The sequence below is a fragment of the Momordica charantia genome, assembly GCF_013281855.1.
Source record: "Momordica charantia cultivar OHB3-1 chromosome 8 unlocalized genomic scaffold, Mcharantia_2.0 BLBB01000008.1, whole genome shotgun sequence".
NCBI classification, from domain to species: domain Eukaryota; kingdom Viridiplantae; phylum Streptophyta; class Magnoliopsida; order Cucurbitales; family Cucurbitaceae; genus Momordica; species Momordica charantia.
Window position 1 is genome coordinate 7197649 of NW_028275166.1, and position 25761 is coordinate 7223409.

Sequence of the window (25761 nt, forward strand, 5' to 3'; positions counted from 1 at the left end):
TCAACTTCAGGATTTCAATTTTCTTCTCCAAATATTTTTGACGTACATAAATGTTCATGGATAAATTACAAGTTTAGCATAGCATGGTCGTGTCATAATTCTCAGAATTTTAAAAAGCTTATAACTTGGGGCGGCCCAATGTTAGAAAGTTTGTTGAGGGGCGATGGGATGGCGTGTCATTTTCGTTCACCGACGGATGGTATGATATTGCTTCATTGTTGGGCTTTGCTTTTGCTTTAGTATTAAACTTGGATCTTTCTCGCAAAACCAGTCACAGTCACTGTGTTTGTTGGGAGAGTCCAAGGCGTCTTCGTGACTTTGAGTGAACATTGTCCACCGAACTGTGTTGGAGAAGAAGAAGAAAGAAGCGAAGGTGGTAATGGATAGATCTGATTCGTCCTCGGACGAAGAAGACGATCGCCGAAACCTTATCGAAGAGAATGGCACCAAGCGCGTCCCTTCTCCTCGCAGTCGCTCCATAGCCTTCCAAATTGACGATGATCGGGATGTTCGGCCTCCCATTCAGAGATTTCGTTTCTCTGTACCCAAATTTGCATTTGACAAGAGGTACTACTACCTTTTAGCGGCCGCCATGCCTCTATTCATTCTTGTTGTATTTTTCTCTGCCGACATCCGAAGTCTCTTCTCTACTAACTTCTCTTCCAAACTAAAAAGTTCCGATTCCCTCGGTGACCGAATGAGGGAATCAGAATTGAGAGCCTTGTATTTGTTGAGGCAGCAACAACTGGGTTTTTTCGATCTTTGGAATCATTCCTTGCTTGTTCAATCTAACTCGAGTTTCAACTCGACCCCTACTAATAATTTGGGTTCAAATTCAGCCTCAGGAACCCCATTTACAGAAGATCTCAAGTCTGCTATATTGAAGCAGATTTCTTTGAACAAAGAGATCCAAAAAGTTCTTTTGTCCCCCCATCGGTCTGGGAACTTATCAATGGAAGTTGGTGATGCTCATACCATGGGGAGCTTCGCCCTCGATAGATGTAGAAAGATGGACCAGAAATTTTCAGATAGGCGAACAATCGACTGGAAGCCTAAATCGAACAAGTTTTTGTTCGCTATATGCACCTCGGGGCAAATGTCGAACCATTTGATCTGCTTGGAGAAGCATATGTTCTTTGCTGCTATTCTCAACAGGATTCTAGTTATTCCTAGTCACAAAGTTGATTATCAGTTCAGTAGGGTAATTGACATTGATCATATTAATGCATGTTTGGGAAGAAAGGTCGTCGTATCTTTTGAAGAGTTTTCTGAGATTAAGAAGCACCACTTGCACATAGATCGGTTTATCTGTTATTTTTCAAAACCAGATCCTTGTTTTATGGACGAAGAACATATTAAAAAGTTGAAGAACTTGGGGGTCTCGATGGGCAAACTTGAATCTGCTTGGAATGAAGATACTAAGAAGCCCAGTAGAAGGACAGTTTCAGACATCGAATCCAAGTTCTCTTCCAATGACGATGTTGTAGCAGTAGGAGACATTTTTTTTGCTAGCGTGGAGCAAGAGTGGGTGAATCAACCTGGCGGCCCCATCGCTCATCAATGCCAGACTTTGATAGAACCAAGTCGTCTCATTAAGCTGACTGCCCAGCGGTTTATTCAAACGTTCTTGGGAAAGAATTATATCGCACTCCATTTCCGGCGATATGGTTTTTTAAAGTTCTGGTAATACATTTAAAATCAATATGTTCGTACAAATTCTATTGTTCGAGTCTGTTTTTTCAAGATATTTGCTTTTGGCTGCATTACTACTTTCTTCTGGAAGGGATGGTTAAGATTTGTTTTTTTTTTTCCTGGGTAGTTTTGACTTACAATGTTAACAAATGGGATCGGGCGTCTTGTTGTTTTATGTACTTTGCTAGTTAGTTTTTTCATTGGGAGATTTCATATCAAAGTGGGTAATGAAATTCTGTCTTCCAGTAATGCGAAGCTGCCAAGTTGCTTTTACCCCATTCCTCAAGCAGCAGAGTGCATAATTCGAGTGGTTGAAAGGGTGAATGTGCCAGTCATTTATCTTTCCACAGATGCAGCAGAGAGTGAATATGGGTTGCTGCAGTCACTTCTTATGTTGAATGGGAAGAATGTACCACTTGTTAGAAGGCCTCATCGTAATTCAGCTGAAAAATGGGATGCCTTGTTATACAGGCATGGAATCGAGGGAGATCCGCAGGTCAGCTTAAGAATATTTTAACGTTTCTTTTACAGAAACCTTGGTTTTAGAGGAAAGAAAGTTACCGTAATACTCGACCCTTTTGTTTATAACGATATTTTATGCAAGATAACTAGCAGAGTTCATGGTTAGGGCGTCCATGATGATCCAGTACTTTCAACATTTTGAGCCTCTATTTTTAGCTGTCTAAAGTCCCGTTATGCACATATGAAGATTCAATAGTCTGAATCAAGTTGTGTCATGAGAAATAGTGTTTTCAGTATAATTTACATCATAACTACGTAATTTATAATTAAGGTCTGTTCATGATCAAGTTTAGATGTTGGGAACTCTAGAGGGCAGCTGTGTGATATTCTTAAGATAAAATGATAAAAGGAAGCTGGTTTTCTCTATTTGGAAACTTCATTTAGGTATTAAACATAATTAGTAAATCATCGTGTTTTTTCTAATACGTTTTCAGTTTCATTAGCATCATCATTTTTGAGCTGTGGGAGGAGATGATCTTAGTTTAGACTCAATATAAATGTTGAATCAGAGTCCTTCCCAACTGTACTGCTTTCCGTATGGCATGCAGTGCGATATTCATTCTGAACCAATAAAATCAAACAACTGACTTGTTTATTTTGTTCGTGATTTGATTATTCTGTGTGCCAATTTTGATCCTCAAGTTTGCTTAGCATTACTGCAACTTCAAAGAGTTTAGTTTCATCGTGTAGGTTGAAGCAATGCTGGACAAGACAATCTGTGCCATGTCTAGCACGTTTATTGGTGCATCTGGGTCTACATTCACAGAGGACATTTTGCGGCTACGAAAGGACTGGGGCTCTGCATCTCTGTGCGATGAGTACCTTTGCCAGGGTGAGGAACCAAATTTTATTGCAGAAAAGGAATGATATGTAGAGATTCCATGAGGTATATAAACTGCCACTCTGATCCATTTTGAGGCTTGATCTGGAATTTAGTTTACTGTATGATATGGCACTTGATGAAGTTTTCATGAATTCTTTTCCATGTATCAAGCCCTGATTTTAATAATATACTCACGGCTGTAATTAGTGTATATAGAGGAACACTTTCTTTTGCAGTTCTTGTCTTACATGAAATTGGCGGATGGGATGCAATTCAATTAAATTTGGCCAACCAGAACCAGTGCATTTATATATCAACCTGTACACATAATCTTTTGGAAGACAAACGATTACACCGCATACAAAGGAGATGGCCAGCAATAACAGATTTAGCCATCCTTGTACTGTACTTGAAAACACTTACTTTACATGACATGTCTCTGAGTAACCGGCAATATTCCCAATAGGGAAAGCCCCCAATTGAGTAGATCAGAGCTTTGCAGTAAGATGCTTCCATAAAGCGAAAAATAACTCCTTGGTTTTCATTGATTGCACCAACAGGTTCACTTACTATGAGCTTTACAGCATGCATACAGCTTAAAAAGCAATGTAAATGTAAACACAGAACATTACACACGCTTCTGTGTATGAAGGTGGGTCTGCATGAAATCCTAATATCTAGATTGCTTAAGAAAACCAGTTAAGATGTATCTTGGACATCAGGATCATCAGTTCTAAAAGATGCTGTGTGATCACTTCCAAATGTTCTTCTGCTCATGTTGGATCTCTGCACAAGCCGAACCAACGCTTCTACCACCTCTGACATGGGCGGTCTGAATTCGGGCTCGGGCTGCCAAGGAAAAACAAAATGAACCCTTCATTTAGCAGCCGATTAATGAACAGTAACACATGGTATGTAGCAAGTTTTATGCTTCTTAACTAGCCTTTTGAAGTAAAAGTTCTGACTTTAAGGCTCATTACCTGAACACAAAGAGCCACAACATCTGCAAATCTTGATAGCGACTTGACTGGGTAGAGCCCTTTTAGTGCTGGATCAACCATTTTTGTCAAGGCATCAATGTCGTGGAGCTGAGGTGTAGCCCATCGAACCAAGGACTGCTCGGTTCTTGGCCTTGAACTGCAATGAAATGCATCATAAAAATTTCACCAAAACAAACCAATCACTTCCATTCTCGGGATTTCAGTTTGCCCATATTTACCTATCGAATGGCTTGCGTCCGCTTAGAAGTTCCAACATCACCACTCCAAAGCTATATACATCACTCTTTAATGTATATTGACCCGACATGGTAACCTCAGGGGCACTGTATCCGGATCCCGCTTGCTGATCCAATGCCTGAACGTTTGACAAAAATCCATATAAATTGAAATATTCAATGCCTTTCCATTTGAATTCTTTACATAGTATGCAACTCTGGTTGGATGCACACTTGGAGTCGGTTCACTAAGTATCATGAAAGATACAAAATAAGTAACTTGTGATTTGATAAACTCACCTGATCTAGATTGGTTATAAAGCTAGCCAGGCCACAATCGGAGAGATGAGGATTGAGTTCAGCATCCAGTAAGATATTGGCTGATTTAATATTTCTGTGAACAACTGATGGGGCACATACTTCATGTAAGTACCTACAAAAGTTCTCTCAAGTTCAGGTGGTCGAACAACAAATATAAATAAATTTCCTTGTGTAAGTAAGCTTTCATCAATTGGGATCCTCAAATTATAAGGTACAAATGCCCTAAAGCTCAGCATTGTTAAGCTTCCAGCTGTACTTTTATTCTTATCTCCTTAGAACTCAAGGACACAGAGGTACAACATATGGAACAATTCCTGTTCCGTTGTTAAGCTTCCAGTACTATTAGAAATATAAATATGCATTTTTTGAGTTGTGAGCATGACTAAATGTAACGATAATACTAAAACTTGAATAAGCATCGATTGACAAATTGCTAGAAATCACCCCACAACATTAGAATAGACATTCATGATTCAAGGAATATGCTAGGAAAAGTTCACAAAATGTTGAAGCTTCCCAGAAAATGAACTTACTCTAATGCACGGGCCGTCCCCAAAGCAATCTTGACACGTGAGTTCCAAGTCAGTGGCTTGCTATAGTCATCTGCTATATGCAAGAAGTCATGTAGTGAGCCATTCTTATGGAACTCATATAGTAGCAAATGTAGACCATGCTCTGAGCAATAACCCATTAGCTCGGTTACATTAGGATGATGCAGCTGAGAAACATTGGCAACGATCTCTGTGAAATCTTCCAAAAGTTCTCTAGGGAGGGCAGATGAATCTATTTTCTTCACGGCAAGAACCTATATTATTGTCAAGAGGTGAACCACAGTCAGGTTTTCGGAGTTTTATTCTTGTTTTCAAGTAGCTGTTATATCTAAACTTATCAATACAAGAGTGCTTAAAGCGAGACTGAATTAGGATCTCAGACTGATCTGAACTCACATCATATATAGATCATAGATGGACAGAAACGAATAGACACAGAAGATTGAATAGGTTAAAAGTACCTTTCCATCATCAAACTGAGCCCGATAAACACGTCCAAACGATCCCTCACCAAGAAGGTTTTCTACATTGAAGCTGCCTGTAGCCATTTGCAGATCTGCTATTGAATATGACCTCACACTTATCGGAGGGGCGGCATTGGTATTCTTCACAACAGATATCTTCAATGTATCATTGTCATCAAATGATTTATGACGTTCAATAGGTGGGGGTTTAAGGTTGATTGAAGCAGGAGAATCCAATGCTTTTGCGTCAAATGAAGATGAAGTATGAATAAGCTTCATCTCTGCCAATGAATCTTTCAAAAGAACTCATTCCATCAGAATACAAAAAAGTTGAGAGGCAGGCCAATAACATTGAATTTTTTAACCTCATTATGCCCACAACATTGAAGATGTAGAATTACATTTGAAAGTTCAGAACTTGCACAACTTCAGTTGAATTAATTCCACTTTATTATTTGTTGAAAAGAAGAAATAGAATGGATACTACATCAATGTGGGGACATTTACAGTGAACCCAAAGTGCAATTAACAGGAAAATAGGCATTACCAACAATAGTTATCTATTGTGTGTGGTTGTGGTTTTTTCCCCTCCCTCCGTCCCTCTCCCTCTCATAGGAATAGCCAACTTATTTTTTTTCGCGACAAGTAACACAGTTTCAGTAAATCAATGAAATATACGAAAAGAGGAGAGAGGTTAATGGGTATTATAAAAAGAAGTCCTTCAAATTAGCACATATATCAGTTAAGAGTAATTATCTTTTATTTATTTATTTATTTTTACAAAAGTTAAAAGAGTAATTATAAAATACATTGCTAAGCTTACACCAAGAGACAGCTATAATAAGGATGCGATCAGTAAGTAAGGGTAGTTTCCAATCCACCAAGAATTCTGTGGTTTCTCTCCAAGTATTCCATAAGAAGCTTCTGTTGATGTTTAGGTAAAGGATTTTTGGTCTTTTTCTTGAAAGGGTGTTTAAGCGAAAGGGAGAGAAGGTTGGAGGTAATTTTTTCTTGAAAGGTCCATCCGAAAGAGGAAGGATTTGGTTCCAAAAAAATTGGTAAATTGACCAGAGACAAAAAATGTGGTCTTGTGATTCTAATTTTTGCGTGGTTTGCACACCAATCAAGTAAAAGAACCCGAAGAGTCCATATAGCCATGTCCAACAGTCCAGGTGACTGATTAGGGAACAGGCTTAAATACATGAGGGAGAGCCAATCCATATATTCCTCTTTCTTGACGTTCCTTTGAAAATTGAGGTTCCAAATTGAGAGCTCCTTTATTCATAATTGGGTCCTGGACTAGTGGGCATCGGAAGAGCGATTATAAAGGATTTTGAGGGAAGAATAGGGGTGTTAATGTTACCTCTCCAAGCATCTACCCAAAAGTTGATGTTGAGGTCATTTCCAAAATTCCAACACTGTATAAAGAGATTTTAAAATTTCCATGTATCCTTCTTCCGAGGGCCTTTTGGAGCATTTTGATGGTGTGATCAGCTGGCCACCAATCTTGGGGGGAGGAACCAAACTTAGCGATTGTGACTATTGTCCACAGGGCACTCTTTTTAAGAGCACAACGCCAACTCCATTTATCAAGAAAGACCTGGTTTTTGTATAAAGAAAAATAAAAGGAAGACCGGGTTTATAAGAGAGAGTTGCCCAATAAAAAATTTACACTGGAGAAGGGACAAGAAGCTTTACACAAATTGACAAGGTGGTGGTTGGAGCCATCCAATAAAAGTCCAACATTTTCTCTACTAAAACAACGATCTTCCTAGGCATTTTGAACAGGGACATGTAATATGAGGGAGACTAGATAAAGAGGCTTGAATCAAGGTATCTCTCTCCTCGGGAGGAGGTTTTTTCATCCTTGTAGCTTCTTCTGTAACTTTAGTCAGTTCCCAAAGGGCTAAGTATTCGGGATTGTCATTCCATGGAAGGCTGAGATAATTGGTGGGCCAAGAGTCTATCGTGCATTTGAAAGTATAGGCTATTTCTTGCATCAGAGTTTCCTTAAAATTAAGACTGAAAAGTTTGGTTTTGATAAGGTTGGCATTTAACCTCAAGCCAATCTACTTAATCAAAGGCTTTTTCAATGTCTAATGACAGCTTTCTTTCTCTTTCTGAGTCCATTATTCAATCAACTCAATAGTCAATGGCAATAATGTTTCAGTCTATGATTTGTCTCCCATCAATGAAAGCAAATGGGTTCTTTGTGATAGTATGGGGAAAAGACACTTTTAAGTCTCTCAGCAAGCACTTTAGAGATGATTTTGTAAAGCCTGGTAGTGAGGCTAATAGGTCTATTGTCTATGACGCTCTTTGCTTCTAATTTCTTGGGGATGAGATGAATGTAAGTTTCATTAACATTGCCAATAATGATACTAGTACAAAAAAAAGTAGTCGGAATATTCCAACAATTTGAGGATGTTCCAACAATTGTCAGAAGACCTCAGAGGTGAAACCATAAGAACCATGTTCTTTGTTCTTGCTTAAGTCTCTGTTATAGGCATTAACACCAAAAAACCGATATCATCAAAGAAAAGACATGGGAATAGTATGGGCGGGAACATAGGGCACAACATAATAAATGGTGGGATGTAAAAAGGTCATGTGCATAAGAGAGAATTATTTATGACGTCAGTTAAAACATGAAGATAGGAAACAAATTCCTAAGAAGCAGCAAAATGGGAGAGAGCACAAGCTCCTTCATGGAGAGATTGTCAATTCAGTTCCAATTTGCAGAAGCTATACATGTACAGGGGAACTCAAAAGCTGCGGAAGAACTCAAAAAACGTAACATATTGAACTAGAAAAGATAACAACTGAACAAATAATTATAAAATGCATGCTTCCCAATGAATAAGGAAGCAGTTGAAGATGGTTACCTTGCACTTCATTTGAAGCAGGAGATACGCTAGGCAGGTTCCCAAGCTTTTGCTTTTGCTTTTCTATGTCTGTGGATGACCTCTTTGGTCTTCGCTTTACAAGGAGATATGCTAGTACCGCTCCAACTACTATCACAGATATAAGAATTCCTGCAATGGCACCACCACTGATTCCTGATCTACTGCTACCTCCACCACCAGCGTCACTACTCAGTGGGCTGTAATTGATCCCAGGCTTGTGATATCTGTAATTTTGGTTGACTGGCGTACCGGGTGGAGGTGGGGGTGCAAGCCCAAAGCTCCAAGAATTGGCACCCTCCCTGTAACAAAGTTGCTCACATTTAATTAGACTAGAACATTTAGTTAAACACAATGTATTAGAGAAGATAATAATATTGGTCAATTACTCACTGTATATTTATATTCTTCAATCGTTCAGGAATCCATCCAGTAAAATTGTTGTTCTCGACATTCCTAAGGAAAATGCAATATAAGTTGTTTGTACATGCTAAGTTCCTACTATGAAGTAGTCATATGAGAATACGCACAAATTTTGTAGTGGAAGATTTGCAAGAACGTCAATAGTGCCACTTAATTGGTTGTTCTGCAGAAACCTACAGAAAATTTGAAGGAAAAATATGGAGAATTAGCATTAGTACATATCTTTTCCACACTAAGTAATTATTCAGTACTCACATTGAGTTCATACTGGTGAGGTTGCTAAAACTCTGGGGGAGGGCACCTGACAAAGAATTGAAAGAGAAATCCCTGAAGAAGGGAAAGCAAGTTAATGACTCTTTAAATTTAAAGAGAATCAACTAAAATATCTTTTCCATTACTAGATGGTTGTTGGTTCATATCTTTAACTGAAGGTAATTCAGTTGGAATGGTTTTTTGAGAAAATTTAAACAAAGGAAAACTGCAGTGAGAATGAGAAGATAGCATCCATGCCTGAAAAATGAGATAGAAGCAAGTGATATATTTAACCATGTGGTAAAAAAAATTAAGAAAAATTAAAAAATTAAATTCTCTATAGGTATTTGCTAATGTATGGTAATGCTATTGCTAAAAGAACCGACAAAAAAAGCACAAAAAAGAATGAAAGCAATGAAAATGTTTAGTTAAATTCATCTGAATTTTGGACAAAATGAGAACTCACAACGTGGACAGGGAAGAAAGGTTCCAGAACATATCATTCACTTGATTCCGAAGCTGATTGTGGCTGATGTTTCTACAATTCCAAGTTAGGAGGGGAGGGAGAAGAACAGAGACCAAGATTTAGCTTCAACATGCAGGTAGAATGCATAAAAGGAAAAAGAAAACCTGAAAGTTACTAACAAGGAAATAAGCGAACTCATTTGAGAAATAGAATAGGGTAAGCTTCCACTGTAGTTATTAGATCCAAGGTTTCTGCAGAAAGAAAATAATTTTACAAGTTGGAATGGAAATATAACTTTGTCAGAATGAATGACAATAGAAGCATACAGTTTTTGCAAGTTTTGAGGGAGTTGATAAGGTATGTCAGGTCCAAGATTGTTGATACTCACATCTCTGCAAATTGAAATTATTGACATATTATCCATATACATATATTGATTAAGAAAATAAGTATATATATCCATTTGACAAACATGATCATAGATCTTACAGATTAATTAGAGCTGTCAAACTTGAGAGCTGGTATCCCAGTGATCCAGAAAGCCCTAAGCCAGACAATGAACTGAAACAAATTATATATATATAAGTGATATTACACAAATGTTAAATTGCATATAAATGCTATATAACAGGGCAAGAGAGAGATACATTTCTGTGACCCGTGAGCCCGAGCAAGTAATTCCTTTCCAAGTTAGCCCACATGGATCTCCACCACTTGAACTCCATTGTATTAGAATTGGAGGCAAGTTTAAACTACTATACATGGAATTTAGAGCAGACACTGCATAAATAATGCAAGTAGTAAGATATCTATGTGGACGAGCAACTGATTTCGTTCAAATAAATATTATAATAACTTTCCAGCTAACGTATCTTCTGTGAGTTAAGGATAAATTGTATAATAATCTACAGGAAGATGTCAAAATATCACTTTCGAAGTAACAATGCACGACCTACTTCCATCAAATAGACAAGTAAAATTGTTCAGGTTACAGCCAAGGAGCAGATACAAAGTAAAGGTCTTCTAAGGGGGTGACTGCAGTGTTCAAGATAAAAGAGAGAGCTCGTCTCAAAGGTTGATGGTTCCGTTACTACCCATAATTATTGAACTAAAGAAAAAAAGTAAAGAGGGAGTCTACAGGGGTGAGGTCTTCTTCATTATTCTAGCAAAACTTCCTGCGGCTCAAACACTAAATAAAGTACATATAGGATCATAAAAGGTGGTCTCTTTAGCCTATAATAAATAGGCACAATGTGGAGTTCTTGCACAATTTCTTCATCCATTTATTGTTGTTTTTCTGAAGCAAACAAGGTCTACTGAAATAGTATCCTTATCAAAGTCCAAAATGAGGCATCTCTAAGTACCGCACTATCACATTCTCTTAGGCTGAAAATTGTGACATAGCCAGTAGCCATCACGCTTGCGCTGCTGAAACCACTGTTTTTAATGAAGCTCCTAGCAGGGAGGACGGAAAGTTCCTGATATGATAAGGGCCCTAATACTAGTAGAAGCAACATTCTTCGAACTGGAAACCAGTTAGTCTGAAAATCACTAAAATCATTTTTCTTATTAAGGGTTGTAAGTGGTCTTCTGATGTGAAAACTGAAGTCTGGCTGAAAATAAGTAATGTGAGGAACATTCAGTTTGCTTTCCAGTATATGCAGTTAAGGACATTGAGGAACCGAGAAGAGACAGAAGAAGAAAAGGAATGCCCGAAAGCTATTGTAAAAGCAAAAACTTCGAATGGTAAGGAAAACAAGTAGTGTGAAACGCAATGGAAGAAATCAGGTACTGACCATCTCCTGGATCCGTATCTCCGCTGATGAAACTGGCCATCCATCCAAAAATGCAAATATTGATTAGCAGCAACGGCTCTCCCCAACTCCAGTTCTTCACCATTTCTCTCTCAGTCACTTGCTTTCTCCCCCCTCTGCTTGAAAAAGCAGAAAATCAAATCAGCTTGCCTCTTTCTTTTCTTTTTCTCCTTTAATTCTACTCCTTACCCTTTTTAAGAATGGGAAAAATGTTTCTTTATAGCTCTGGCAGGCACGACCTGTCAGATAGTATCCAAGGCCTCGGAAAGCTCTCTATTTTATCACTGTGCCACTTATTTTGTCTCTCTCTATCTCTCCAGGGTTAAAATTTGATTTTTTTAATATTTTCTTTCTGCTGTGTGTTCTGCTTTTTCGTAAAGAGAAAAAGCGAATACAGCCTTGGTTGGTGGAATATTCTATTTCTACCATCTGTTTTGATGAGGTAGAAATTGGAAATAAATAATTGCAAGAAGCAGTCACTCGAGGAGGATTACCAGCTCTATTTAACCTACAAGCAAGAGATGAATGCAATTAGTTAAGTACAGATAATTAAACAGCCGAGTTTTAAGTAGCTTCCAAACACATTTCCTAAGCGGGTCCAAACCAGTAATGGAAAAACTTTGCTTTCTCAACAACCAAACCATCATCCTAGAGTGAAAAATTAAAAGGTAGGCAGCTAAACTAAACTCTAGTTCATTAGAGACGCATAAACCAAAGATTTCCAGCAACAAGCTTGAAAATTGATCGGAATATCTGAAGGGGTCAAAGACAAATGCAGAGCCCAACAAAAGAGCTGCACTCCGGACGAATGGTGGGACTTAAGAGGCAGCAGAAAGGCAGTGTCAGAACTTGTTGTGCTCGCTTTCATTTTACTCAGTGCTGCTTTCCATGAGACATCTGGGTTTGCATAATTTAGAATTTGGAACCCATACAACAAAATTATGATGGGATCTTGGGGAGTGTCAGTCAAAGATATAAACATAATGGGCTCCTGTCTTCTATTCTACATCATTATCAGATTCTTTCATTTCGTCAAAGATACAACAAACTGAGGGATCGTTCTTTTAGATTACTATTTTCTTTCATTTTGCAAAGGGAATCTGTAAACTTGGTTTGCAAAAACAATTCCTCGGAATGCGTCAAAACGTCTAGTGTAGTGTCGGTGATAGTGAACAGGACCCCAAAAAAAGGTTGGAAAACGAAAGGGCCATGAGACGAGAGGAAAAGAAGATAATACTGGTGGACAGAGGAGTGGCGTGGTGAATCACGAGCTCGAAAATGTTGCGCACCACGACAATTTTCTAGTGGGGTCTGCGTCTGCGGCATTTTCGCAAACAGTTTTGCGACAGAAAAGCACCAAAGTTTGGAAATTGGAATTGGATGGAGCCCACTCCACGCCATTGCCTATGTATCTCCCGGCCCCTACTTCCCGTCGGTGGAGTCGGTGGTCGGGTGGCCTCCATTTCATACCACCATATCCCATTGATTGATTGTGAATTTGTAATACTAAGGTTTCAACTTTCAAGAAAAGGACGATTTTCTTCTACCTTTACTACTCTGTAAATTTTCATCCCAACCCTAGTAAACTTTTTGACAACTTGTACAAATTCTGTAACGCTTTTCCATTCAAAAGAAAAAAATAATAATAATTCTCGCTTTCTCTCTACAAAAATGGGTTTGAAAAAGCAACCACACCATACTTGTGGTCGCACAACAAACCGTAAGACGCTCGAGTTTCTCATTCATACATTATACGCTACGTCACAAAACCCTTCCCAGATTTCTTAATTCTCTTTCACTGCTTTACTTTTTCTCAGATTTTGTATCTTCCACGCATTCCCAACACAGCAAGAAGATGCCTTTCACTTGGGTATTGGGATAAGCTTTTCGCCTTCATTCTCTGACCATCTTCTTTTACTAACTTTACATGCTTTCCAACTCTACAGGAACTGAGTCTGCACTTAGAAGGCTTGCCATAAAGTTGCATTTAATGCCAAATTGCGTCTCCCTCGCACTCATGCGTCCGAAATGGTTAAATTCATTTTTGGGAAACCCGAATGGGCAAAGGTATCCATTTTCCTTCTCTCCATAAATACGGATTGCTACCTCTTTATCCTGATCATGATGGCGTCTTCTTCTTCAGATTGATACCTGAGGGGGTCTGAAACATGGATACCACCCAATTCAAAGAGACCCTCCGTAGCAATGATTCCAGATACCTTATTGTGCGGCCGGAAAATGGCGGAATCAAAGATGTTTTCCGGTACTGGCTTTGGCCGGACGGCGATGGCGGACGGAGATTCTTGGAGAGCTCCGAGGAGGGAGTTATTGGTGCGACGGTGTCTGGACGCAGATGGGTGATACTGGTGTCGATTATAATTCGAAAACTTATTGCTGTTCTAGCAAAACCCCTGAAATGGACTGGCTATGTGGTGGAATTCACTCTCAATCTTCTCTCTTTGAATGGCAATCTCACAGGACTGCTCTGCAACATCGTACGGGGTGCGGGCCCATATGCTTTTAAATCTCAACCAACTCAGAAAATATCACTATATCTAGATTTTACATAAGAAGCATTCATTGATCTTTTGAAAACTTCCAACTGTGAATATAAAAAGGCTATCCTCTACAAAATATTTTCCCTGTCCAAAGAACTGGTTAAATAATAATATGACAGATTGACCATCAAGTCTTAGGAGACAGCGACGTTTCTAATATGGGTTTTGTACTTTTGTTGAGTATTTTTCCTGAATTTGACCAATTCCTAACTGTTATTTGTTTAACACTTGAAATCTCTGCATTTTCTGAATGCTCGTTCTTAACCACTGAGCAGGAGAAGTAGCGGTGCCAAGGAGGGGCACGGAGACTTTTATCAGCACCGTTGGGTATTCAGATGGGCGAATAAATCTATTAAATGAAGACGAATTGCTTAAAAGAACTGGTGAATTTGTTTCTGAAGAAAGAGGTTTCGGACTTGAAATGGGCAATCGGGCTCTAGTGGACCTTTGCATCATGGCTTCAAAAATATCCTACGAGAATGAAAAGGTCATCCAAAATATTGTGCTTCGCCACTGGAAGGCAAGATATTCCATCGCTTCTCATTTTCTATTTATGTTTCATCTAAGAATTAAAGATAATCTATATCAGCTACAGGTTACATGATAACTTCTCTAACTTTGATCGTTAATAATGAAGCAGATGCATTTTGTGGGCTTCTACAGTTGCTGGAATGGTAATACATTATCCTTCTTTGGTCTCATTTTTATATACTTTTAAGCCAACAGATTGGTTAACCAAATTCTGTTTTTCTCTTCTTTCTGACCACTACAAAATTTTGTAGATTTCCTAAAGGACAGCTCTACTCAGGTGTTCATACTGTGTGATAAGCCTAAAGATGCGAATTTGATATTGATCAGCTTCAGGGGCACTGAACCTTTTGATGCAGATGACTGGAGCACTGATTTCGACTACTCCTGGTATGAGATTCCGGAAGTTGGGAAAATTCATATTGGATTCTTAGAGGCTCTCGGTTTGGGCAACAGAAACGATGCTAATAGCTTCCATAGTCACCTCCAGGGAGAAGCAAGCACAAGCTCCACCGATTCAAGTGGTCTTGATAATAGCACATTCTCAAACCTTGATCAAAATATTGAACAGGATACATTACATCCATCCTCCGAGTCTGAACAGTCTGATGCAATTACACCAGAAGTGGTGCAGTTGACTGCATATTATGCAGTGAAACTTAGACTCAGGAGATTACTTATGGAGCATAAAAATGCAAAGTTTGTGGTCGCTGGTCACAGTTTAGGTGGAGCACTTGCAATTCTGTTCCCTACAGTTCTCGTGCTGCATAAGGAAATGGAAATAATGGGCAGGCTATTGGGTGTATATACATTTGGGCAGCCTAGGGTCGGGAACAAGCAGCTGGGGCATTTCATGGAGGCCCATTTGGTTAATCCTACACCAAAGTACTTCAGGGTTGTCTACTGCAATGACCTTGTGTCCAGGATGCCTTACGACGATACTGCTTTCTTCTTTAAGCATTTTGGGGTTTGTCTATACTATGACAGCCTATTCACTGAACATGTATGTACATCTTCTGACTCCTGCTTCGTCTAATTTAACGACCTTAAGCCACTCTTCACAGTAAGGAACCTGAACTATTCCATGAAACAACTTCCCCTACAAGAACACGACGGTGTGGTGTTCTGTTGCTAATAGATTTCGTTTTTCAAGTTATGAACAAGAGAAAAATGTCCGTCTGAGAGTTGTGCCATTTCTTTTAAGGTATTAGTTACTTCTTACTAGTTCAATCCAATTTGTGGTTCTAACTCTGTGACTTTGTTTTTGCTATCTGCATACTTGGAAGAAAGTAGATGAGGAACCGAACAAGAATTTCTTTGGGATTAAATACCTGATACCACAGCATCTCAATGCTTTGTGGGAGCTAATCAGAAGCTTTTTGATGGGCTACATTCATGGACCTGAATACAGGGAGGGATGTTTTTGCATATTGGCAAGGGTGATGGGACTGGCACTTCCTGGTATTTCGGCTCATTACCTCACAAATTATATAGACTCCGTGAGGCTTGGTAAGGAGAATAAAACCCTTTAATAATATCAATGGTTTTCACTTGGCGATGAAAGAGCAAGCTATGTCCATTCCTCTACATGCTATAAGCTTATTCCACACAGAAAACTTTTAAGGTTAGCAGTTCTGACCCCAGACATATATTATATAAGTAAGATCCCTGTTTGTCGACAAAAACAGAACAATATTATCAAAAGAGATCGCCCAGTTCCTGATTACCTACCCTGGAATGTTGTATTTGGAAGGAGTATAGTATATCGATCTTGATTACCAAATCTCCTTGTCTTATATGTATATACACACATACGTTAAAACTTTCATTACTCAGAGTTGAAGGCAAAAGATTGTATGTCATATAAACAAAAAAGGTCAAACATCTTTACGATTAATAGCCAAGTGGGATTGGATTGGATAAGATTTCGATTTAAATAAATATGTACATTGTCGGCACCGTGCTTTAATTGATGTGCTTGTTTGATTAGAATACATTATGTTTAGCTAAGCTAAAAAGTTGTAACTGTAAAATCTCCCACCTTGGAATTTGTCTGGGTGTGGGACATTGTTCCTTCAAAGAAGCCCACATCTTTTGCCTCCTAGTTTATTTTGCTAATTCCAACTCATTCTCAAGCCATTATTTTCTCTGTGCTATTCTGGGGCTCAGTCTTGCTTGATTCTGGGGCTCAGTCTTGCTTGTTAATGCCTATAGTTTTCAGTTAATGGAATTTAATTCTTTGTCTAGTTTGTTGGATATTGTAACCAAAATTCCAGAGTGTTATCATCATTACATTATTGTTTGAGAGAGATATGTTGCCAACTACAGAATTATTTGGGACAAGATGGTTCAACTACAAGATATCATTCAATAAGACAATACATGGTGATGGACAAAATGTTCCATCATAATGATGAACCTCGTACAATCTTGTACAAGTCATTTCACAATATTACAATTATACTGGTTTATGAAATCACAAGACAACACCACCATTACAAAGAAGCAGTACTTATAACTTTTGGCCGCTTTTTAGTGTGAATACTATTTTGTCGAACTTCAAGTATTATGTAACAATAACATAGAAATGTGTTAACTTTTTATATAAGAACATTTCATAGATTAGTTCTAAATTCAAAGCAAACAAATCACCTAGAGATATTTTTAGAAATTTAAACTTTACCCCCTTTGATGGAAAGTTGTTTACCTCTGTAATTTTCCATCCTCGTCCTGGGCTTTTCCATGGTCCTACTGGTATCAGGTGGTGAAATGTAGTTTGTTTTAATCGGCTGACACTTGGTTAGATAAGACAAAGAAGAACGTTGAAAGGAAGATCTTACAATTAATGAATATAGATTACAGCTCAAGTTTATGATAGACAAGTTAAAGAGGAAGATGACAAATGAAGAGAAAAGATCAACTGTCAGACCACAAAAAATATTACAGTACAGTTTAGCTAATGAAGCCAAACTCCATACAATCAAAACCATTTCTGTGAGTCCTCTAATGTTTGCAGGTTCCAACGAACTGCAGCAATGGTGGTTTGAGAACTAATGCAATGCGAAAGTTCAGCTTGCAGTAAAGTTCCAGGGCCAACTTGCTTTGAGGGTTAATCATCATCTGAGTAGTAATCCATAAATAATTATTTTCTCAGAGATATTTTAGCTAAATTCATTGCAATCCTAGCTATTAAATATTTTAATGAGAAAGGAATCCTATGCTCCTAACTCGAGCAAAAATTCTTAAAGATAAAATGGTTCAAAAGATTGTAGTAAAAAAACATATCTATCGGAAATCTGAGTATATCATTTACACTATCAGCATAGGGACTATTTGACAACATTCTCATTTTTAGGTTCTTGTTTCCGCTTTCTAGTTCATAAAAGCATGTGCATTTGGTAATGTTTTTTATTTTCTGTTGCTCATTTCCTCGAACAAAAATTTCAGGAACAAACAAGAAATGAGAAACGATGATGTTACCAAACATACACTTCGTTTCAAATACTCAAATATCTTCCCCTATTGGAAATGGACATGTAAATACTACTAGATGGATGTCAAAGTCTGTATGCAGTTTGTAATGGATAGGGATAAATAGATTGTGTGCAGAGCTTTGAAATGACCAACAAGTTGGTGGATTCAAGGAGTAACTACTCACCATTGCTAGGGTCAACATGTACAAAAAAACTGGCAGCCACAATGAGGTAGCATAGAATAAGCATTAGACCTTTGAAATAATTTGATGTCCCTTCCTGCAAATATGACCAATGCCAAGCAGATGAGAACAATGATTAATCATACAGAACATACAAAATTAAGTCAGCAATAGTTCTAGTCCTAGAATGTCTGATGCATTTATACTCAACTTGTCAAGAGAACTTCTCGTGGATAACCAACTTTTGATTCCCGTTCTCATTTATACTAAACTTCATGTTTGATTGAATGGCTCTTTTTTTTTTAAATGGTTGTAAATGAAAACGTATCAACCTGGACACTCACGGATATAAAAAGAAAATGAAAATGCACTGAAAAATTCAAAAGTAATAGCCCCACAGAGTTATTTATACAGCACAGCTAGCTATGAAATTCCAGGAATTTAATCACAGGAGGATGGATAGAAGGTAACAAACCTGCAACATAAAGGCTACCACTAGCACGGTGATAAACAGAGTTGCTGTCTCAAAGAGTTTAAAGTTCAAGTCCATTGGTTTTCCCATGCACCATCCAACGACCACGCAAAACGGGATCTACAATCATCAATGGCACAAAGTCATCTAAGTGAAAACTTAATTACAGCTACCAATATAAAATCAATTCCTATCCAACATAATGTACAAAATTCAAGTCAAAATTCTCAAACTAATATAAATTATGTTACCATTTCACCTAAAGTTTTGCTACAATTCACTAATCATGTGGGATACTACCATTTCAAGACTTACCACAAACATGGATATTTGTGTAGATGATCCAATAGCAACTCCAAGGGTTATGTCCTGCAGTAACGTTTAGGTCAATCAAGCCAAAGAAAAGAGATGATTAGAAGAAAATGAAAAAATCCACAAAGTACTCACAAGCTTATCCTTCATGGCAAACATGATTGCACTTGCATGTTCGGCAGCATTTCCAACAATGGGCAACAAAATTACACTAATAAACGCCACTGGCAAATTTAATGACTCGGATGCTCCCTGAGAAAGCACCCACAAACTAATTAAATTTGATGAACACTGCGAGGATTTTATACACTCAATGGGAAAGAAAAAAGGAGGGAAAAGTCAGAGAGAGGAAGTCCAACGATCAAAATAATTGCTACTGCCTAAGCTCAGAATTTGAAGATTACACAAAGAAAATATGGATAATCCCAACGCAAACGAGGACAGAACACAGAAGACAGAACCATGGGTTTGTCCCATAGGACTACTGTTTAAACCTACAAATTTCGGGGTTAAGAAATTCATACAATGTCGAAATTTTAGGTAAGTAATAGAACTCATAGCTTCTCACAAGTGAATTTCAAGCTTGCCCCTTTGACCTATAGGTCACCAGTAGAGATTAAAGGACACAAGGACATTAACCTTATAAGCTGAAAGCTAAATCACTCTTGAATTCATCACAAACTAATAATGGAGTCAAAGCCCATTCCATGAAGCTAAGGCCTGTCTTTCGATGTGTTTTATGATAACTGCTTTGAAGAATAAATTTGAAAACTAATTTCAATTAACTTCTATTTGAAAAATACTTTTTGTTCTTATTTATCTTATTGCTGTTATTTTATCTTTTGTCAACTGTTTCTGGATAAGAAACCAATTGATTAAAGTTTGTAAGCTTCACTTAAGCTTTGAGCAATCAAGAACAAATATCAGAGTCAGCCCATGGATTGACAAGAAAATCAAACAATCACAAAATACAACATAATCGCGAAAAGAAGTGCATAGATAAGCTATGATCTGATCGGAGTAAAATTTACCTGGATGGCATCCACAAGGTATCCAGATAAAACAGACACCCATACAGTCAAGATAGCAAGCCATCCAATTGCTTCCCAGGCAAACATTTCAGAAGCATCCGCATCTCCATCATCAACTTCCTGTAGAAATATAAAAACCATTATAGTTAAAAGAATCTCTGGTTGAAAATTGAACTCCTGCTTGGAAAAGATATTGTTGGCCATTTAATTGATTCTGTGTTATGAAGCGTGGGCACATGCTAACAATGCAAACAACCTCTAAAAATCTTACATGAATAGATGCTTGCCTTGATGCCTTCATATTATTATTATTACTTTTTTGAAAAAGACCATCTCCTTAGTAGGTGCATGCCTCACCATTGCATCCCCATTCCTAATATATACTCCATAGTCGAGTTAAAGTTCACCATATATATAAGACCCATGTGCTTAAGGCCATGTATGATAATTCAGCTATGCTCACATTAGCAATTCCTTTTTTTTTCCTAAGAAACAAATCTGGTATTATCAATATAAAGGACAAACTAAGGACATGGGTAGAGTAACACACACCAAACCACCCCCCCAAAAGAAAGAACTGGATGGTAATATCAAACATTAGCAATTCTTGGTGGTAATAGATTCCCATTTATTTTTGTTATATGGCCATCACTTCGAGCTCTTGATGCACAACACCCGATGGCCATTTCTAAAACAAATTTATAGTGCAAGAATAATTTACTTAGATTTCCGATGGATGTGGCAAATCTTGATTCCTAGTTGTGACCTATTATTGTAAGTCATGGATAAAAGAAGCCAAGTTATTTGGAGGAGCTATTGCTTGGTAACCAAAGAACAACAATCAAAAGCAAGATCCAAACATAGAGCCAAATAGACTCACCTCATCAAGAGGACCATAAAGATTATGCTGACTTTTTAGTTGAAAAAAAAGGTAGCTTGCATATGCAACTAACATTATACAACTGCTAAATCTTGAAAGAGACAATGCTGACTCCCCAAAATGAAGTTCTGTGTGGGTGAAATGAAGCACAGCCGGAAAAGTTGTTCCCATAACAGCCATCAACAACAATCCTGAATTCACAACAGCAGTACCCTGTTGCAAAATAGTCAGGTTTTAATGTAAACCAATAAAATGGGAGTAAAAATATCACCAAAATAATGGCATTGTTTCCTCAAAAACATGTACCTTATTAAAAGTCTGCACCTTCTTATGATGAATAATCCCACCAGTGAAGAAAGCGCAACCAAGAACTAGGAGCATATTTGACAAGATTGACCCCAGTAATGACTGTTGAACAACCCTAATCATCCCACTCTTTAATGCGTAAATTGATATAATCATTTCGGTTGCATTTCCAAAAGTTGCGTTCAAAAGACCACCAACTGCAAAGCCCATTAGAACATTTGAGTGTTTAAGGAAACTAACCAAACAGCCACCATTTAGAGTAACTAAACCCATTTAAATTTCTTATTATGTTAGGACATCAAAAAGAGGAACTACTTGAATAAAAAAAATGACCAAAGCAAGCAATGCATGATCATGGTAGCACTTATACCTGTTGGACCAGTGTAGAAAGCAAGTTGCCTGCATCACAAGTATTTTTAAACGTAAGTGTGGCACAATGAAAATAATACGAAAACTTAAACTGCAAATATGGGAAGCCAAATCTTACTCAGTTGCATAACCAAGACGTTCTGCCAAAGGTGTAATTCCAAGTAAAGTGAAAAAGAAGACCCATCCCTGACATATAAAACTGACTATCAAGGAATTATGAACCATGAGACAAATCATACAAGCCACGATACTAAGCAGCAAAAAATATCTGAAAACTAGAATGTTCGAAGATCCAAGTTTTTACGAGTAGATCAATAGAAGTTATAAATGACAGCATCACAGAGAGGTCATAGGCTATATCCTTATCAAATCAAATAGAAAGAGAAAATCTTTTGATGTCAAGGAGCTTCTCTTCCATGAAAAATTTACGAAGCATTCAAAAATTTCTTTCTTTTCAAATCCAATCATGCCATCTGCTTAATACAAATTATGATGAGTTCTTCTTACATGTTTTCCAGTTAAATAATGTAGCAGAATTGCCAAAGGACCAAAAGGTAGCAACACGTTGATCTTTGCTCTAACCAACACTATATATGCACTTTTGAGAGGTCTAATACGAATGTTGTTAATATTCCACCATGTTGAAGCATCTGGGGAAGAACGCACATGAGCCGTCTCAAAATCAAAACTATGCAATACATTCTTCGCGACTGGTGATGACCTGAATGGAATCTCTTCATCTGATAGGTAATTTGTTTTCTCCTCTATTGATCCCATCTGCAAGCATTGTTATATTGATCAATTAAAGCTTTCCACTTCTGATACATAAAAGATCATTTCTAATAAGACTACACTATTATACAAATCTGGGTTGATTTACACGTGCTACTCATTGGTTACTTCATCTTCCACATGTTATACCCGAAGCATTCTTACATATTACAGAAAGAAGAAATCAGATCGAGTCTATCACAAAAGGGTGGAGATTAAAACGAGATTTAGCTGCCCTACTAATAAAAAGAGTGAGGAAGAGAAGTGAGAGAGCATTTACCAGATTGGAGGTGAACTTGAACTGATGCAACGAGGATATCCAGGTCGAATCCCAGCTGCAGAATGATCAAGAACACTCCAAATCGAGCTGAGATACCAACCCTCAAAAGCAAGAAGGGGCGAAAATAAGACAAGAAGCAGTCGGGGCCCACTAGTTGGGATCGGATATGTGATTCAGTTGCTTAGAAATAAAAATTCTGGCAAGCCAAGCCGGCGAAGGCCAGCACAAGGAAAGTTCTCCGAAATAAGATTCTGGGCTTCACCAAAAGTTACAGATCAAGCGACGAACAAGACGAGTTGGGTGGTGGATGGGGAAGGGAAGGCAATATAGCAAGCTGCACAGCAGCTAGGAAGCTTCTGCGAAATATCGTCCCTTTTCGTCTTCCCCGTTAACTTTGACTTGTATATTTATTGGTTACACAATTAAAATTAAATAAACAAAAACAGAATAATTAGCCGTAAACTTAATCAAACCCCATTGCTAGTTTGAAAAATACTTCTGGGGTGGGGTTTGATTCCGTTTTCAATCTTCTTGACAGTTAAAAAATTGACCTTTAATTTGAAAAAAATAACTGCTGTGGTTTCTTTGGTGGGGTGGGTACATGGCGAGAGGGAAAAAAAAAGGAAGAAACTTTGTTGAGAATAAAGGACCAGCTGAGGAAGTTTTCAACTCTGGAGGATTTTGCTCACAAAATGGTTGGCCCAACAGCACGAATTTAAGCCTCTCTCATCCTCAAATCTCAATCTCGTGTGATGGCTGCTGCTTCTGCTTCTGCTTCTGCTTCCATTATGGAAAATTGTATGTTCATTCACATGTGGAAGAAGAAAATGGGGTGCGTGGAAAACGCATACACAAGTAGTTTTACTTGTTCTGGCCCATTCAATCTGCTGCTTATTATGGTCTTGGTTGAACTTGCTTTAAACGTAACGTGAACTCAAGGAAGTTTTTCAAACATTAAGCACACCATGCTTAATGTTATGTAACACGAGATTTGTCCTAAAAAAGGTCAATTTCAAGTCAAAATACTTATTACGATGGGTTGTGGTTTCCTCCTTTTAAGCTCTAACCATGGCGGTATGATTATCAGCTCTCTGAGTGCAAAGAAATGAAGAAAGCATTGCAGAAGCCGGAGTTATAGGCTTCTCAGGCAATCAAGTATTATGGTCCTAACAAAGAGAGGCCATTGTTATTGTTATTTAGCTTTTACAAGTTAACTGATTCCACAAACAAAAACAAATGATTGAAAAAGGCAAAAAGAGGGGTTTTTCTTGCACACAGTTTATATTTATAATACCAGCTTTGGTAAGAATAGGCTTTGATGGCTTAAGAAATGTAAACTCAAACTAAGAATGGCAAGAAATGAGGACACGAATAGTAATATATCCAAAAGAAACCCACATCTAATCTAACGAGATTAAGTTGAGGAAAGCTAGAACAAATTTGACTTTGCCTAAAATTTCAGCCGGGGGTAAGAGATTACAGATTTATCAATGTTCTTGAAAAATGTCGTGAGATCTAAACAGCAAATAATTTCCCATTCCTTCGGCTATTCCAGAAAAATTACAGGAAAACAATGGCGTCATGCTTCTCAGGAAGACAGAGAAGAGAGTAAAATTCAAGAAAAGGAGAAAAGAAATCAAATTTTATCAAGACTCAAGAAAGGCTGGAAGGATGAAGGGGCGGAGGAGGTAATAGTTGCCGGAGATTCTGGTGATGAGCCTGCTGGTTCTGGTACTGGCTTGCTCTGCTCTTCCCTGTTATAAATGGGTGATCCAACAATCGAGCTGCAGTCCATCTCCTCCAAGCCTCTCGCTGCAAACAACAGGAAATAAAGTGGCGGAACTCCGGCGTGGCGGTGGGCGGCGCCTCCGGGGGCTGAGCCATACATATTGCGCACATCAAGCTCGCCCAATCCCCGGGTCTCTCCACAGCAAGAGGAAACCTTCCAAGATAGAATTCCAATATGCTAACTCCAAAGCTCCAAATATCCCCAGCATAACCATTGTACTGGCCCTGATTTAGATCGGAATTGATTCTCTCAGGGCTCATGTACGCAATTGTGCCCACCGACGAGTTGCAGGGGTCCATGGTCTGCTCCAAGATTCGGCCGACGCCGAAATCGGCGATCTTAACCTGCCTACGGGAATTGATAAGGAGATTCGAGGGTTTGATGTCGCGATGGACGATGCGGCGGCTATGGAGGTAAGCGAGGCCGCTCAGAATCTGGCGAGCCAAATCCGAGAGGCGGTCCTCCTGAGGGATGTGCGTTCCTTCCAGAGAACCCCGATCCATGTACTCGAGGAGGACTTGGATTTCGCCGTTGTGATCGAACATGTCGTGGCACTTCACCACATTAGGATCGTCAACGTCGCGAAGGATCTCGACCTCGCGGCACATCTGGATCCTCACCGCGTCCTCGTGGTTGCCGTAAATCGCCTTCAGAGCATAGACGCGACCGGTGGGACGGTGTATCACTTTGTAGACGGTGCCTCCGCATCCGCTTCCGATTCGACTCACTCGCTCCAACTCCGAGAGGCTGAACGGGTGATGCCGCTGAGGCTGAGGGTGAAGCTCCGGCTGGCGGTTCACGGCGGTGGAGTTGTTGTGGAGTTGACTGGTGGAAGGAGGAGCGGAGTTGGAGGAAGTGGGAGGCAGAGGGAGAGGAACCGCCAAAGACGTGTTATCCCGCTGGGGAAGAGGAAGGGTTAGATTCAGGCGACGGCGAGGACGATCGGTGGCCGGATTCGCACCCTGCGGCGGCTGAAGCGGTCTCATCTGGCTTCTATTCCGAAGAACGATTACAGAGAATCGAATTGAAATCCGAGATTTGTATGGGCGGAGGGAACAACACAACACAACACAATAGAAAGGGAATCAATACGGCCAAGAACACTGCACGCACAACACAGAAATTGAAGAATAAGGATTGTGGAACCGATCCGATGAAGAAGAAGAAAAGTTTTACTTACCAAATAGAAAACAAAGTTGTTGGAAGAGAAATTAGCGAAACCAAAATAATATTGTCCGAAAGCTTACGATGAAACGAGGAGGAATTGAGGGGGGAGGAGGAGGAGAGAGAAGGTAGAGAGAGAAGGGAAGACTATGGATTAGTGATGGAGTTTTTTCTTTTTCTTTTCTTTTTCTTTTTGGGT

The 25761-nt window shown here is 38.7% G+C and overlaps 5 protein-coding genes across 12 annotated transcripts; 2 read left to right on the forward strand and 3 right to left on the reverse strand.

The window, feature by feature from the left end:
- The first annotated feature begins 183 nt into the window (after window positions 1–183).
- Window positions 184–3581, forward strand: LOC111020294 (O-fucosyltransferase 36). 2 transcript variants are annotated; one of them, XM_088128311.1, is made up of 4 exons: window positions 184–1683; window positions 1939–2188; window positions 2905–3100; window positions 3254–3581. In XM_088128311.1, exons 1-3 carry the CDS (start codon window positions 380–382, stop codon window positions 3079–3081), a joined length of 1731 nt encoding a protein of 576 aa, XP_087984437.1. In that variant the 5' UTR covers window positions 184–379; the 3' UTR covers window positions 3082–3100; window positions 3254–3581. The 2 variants fall into 2 exon arrangements, with proteins under 2 accessions (XP_087984437.1, XP_022152614.1); XM_022296922.2 differs by having other exon boundaries at window positions 3274–3581.
- LOC111020292 (protein STRUBBELIG-RECEPTOR FAMILY 6) lies at window positions 3553–11932 on the reverse strand. 2 transcript variants are annotated; one of them, XM_088128309.1, is made up of 17 exons: window positions 11637–11932; window positions 11430–11563; window positions 10281–10413; window positions 10123–10194; window positions 9960–10025; window positions 9813–9884; window positions 9634–9705; window positions 9171–9242; window positions 9023–9088; window positions 8886–8948; window positions 8475–8794; window positions 5587–5882; window positions 5108–5379; window positions 4554–4686; window positions 4257–4393; window positions 4018–4174; window positions 3553–3886 (listed from the first exon to the last, which is right to left on the reverse strand). In XM_088128309.1, exons 2-17 carry the CDS (start codon window positions 11530–11532, stop codon window positions 3737–3739), a joined length of 2184 nt encoding a protein of 727 aa, XP_087984435.1. In that variant the 5' UTR covers window positions 11533–11563; window positions 11637–11932; the 3' UTR covers window positions 3553–3736. The 2 variants fall into 2 exon arrangements, with proteins under 2 accessions (XP_087984435.1, XP_087984436.1); XM_088128310.1 differs by lacking the exons at window positions 11430–11563; window positions 11637–11932 and having other exon boundaries at window positions 10123–10177; window positions 10281–10414.
- A 1129-nt stretch (window positions 11933–13061) lies between these two features.
- On the forward strand, window positions 13062–16502 carry LOC111020295 (alpha/beta-Hydrolases superfamily protein). 3 transcript variants are annotated; one of them, XR_015793279.1, is made up of 8 exons: window positions 13062–13167; window positions 13265–13317; window positions 13394–13514; window positions 13591–13949; window positions 14281–14525; window positions 14646–14679; window positions 14788–15737; window positions 15820–15955. XR_015793279.1 is itself a non-coding variant. In XM_088128312.1 (8 exons), the coding sequence occupies exons 4-8, from the start codon at window positions 13616–13618 to the stop codon at window positions 15866–15868; spliced, it is 1404 nt and encodes a 467-aa protein (XP_087984438.1). In that variant the 5' UTR covers window positions 13062–13167; window positions 13265–13317; window positions 13394–13514; window positions 13591–13615; the 3' UTR covers window positions 15869–16083. The 3 variants fall into 3 exon arrangements, 2 of the variants coding, with proteins under 2 accessions (XP_087984438.1, XP_022152615.1); XM_088128312.1 differs by having other exon boundaries at window positions 14788–15536; window positions 15827–16083; XM_022296923.2 differs by having other exon boundaries at window positions 13063–13167; window positions 14788–15536; window positions 15820–16502.
- Window positions 16503–17351: 849 nt separating this feature from the next.
- LOC111020296 (vacuolar cation/proton exchanger 3) lies at window positions 17352–23893 on the reverse strand. Of its 3 annotated transcripts, XR_015793280.1 has the most exons (13): window positions 22610–23893; window positions 22066–22335; window positions 21677–21744; window positions 21560–21588; window positions 21190–21386; window positions 20884–21096; window positions 20004–20123; window positions 19108–19224; window positions 18976–19029; window positions 18664–18780; window positions 18400–18520; window positions 18192–18285; window positions 17352–17653 (listed from the first exon to the last, which is right to left on the reverse strand). XR_015793280.1 is itself a non-coding variant. In XM_022296925.2 (12 exons), exons 2-12 carry the CDS (start codon window positions 22333–22335, stop codon window positions 17643–17645), a joined length of 1290 nt encoding a protein of 429 aa, XP_022152617.1. In that variant the 5' UTR covers window positions 22610–23893; the 3' UTR covers window positions 17352–17642. The 3 variants fall into 3 exon arrangements, 2 of the variants coding, with proteins under 2 accessions (XP_022152617.1, XP_087984440.1); XM_022296925.2 differs by lacking the exon at window positions 18400–18520; XM_088128314.1 differs by lacking the exons at window positions 17352–17653; window positions 18400–18520 and having other exon boundaries at window positions 18184–18285.
- Window positions 23894–24118: 225 nt separating this feature from the next.
- Window positions 24119–25761, reverse strand: LOC111020297 (mitogen-activated protein kinase kinase 5). 2 transcript variants are annotated; one of them, XM_088128315.1, is made up of 2 exons: window positions 25579–25761; window positions 24119–25501 (listed from the first exon to the last, which is right to left on the reverse strand). In XM_088128315.1, exon 2 carries the CDS (start codon window positions 25382–25384, stop codon window positions 24263–24265), a length of 1122 nt encoding a protein of 373 aa, XP_087984441.1. In that variant the 5' UTR covers window positions 25385–25501; window positions 25579–25761; the 3' UTR covers window positions 24119–24262. The 2 variants fall into 2 exon arrangements, with proteins under 2 accessions (XP_087984441.1, XP_087984442.1); XM_088128316.1 differs by having other exon boundaries at window positions 25646–25759.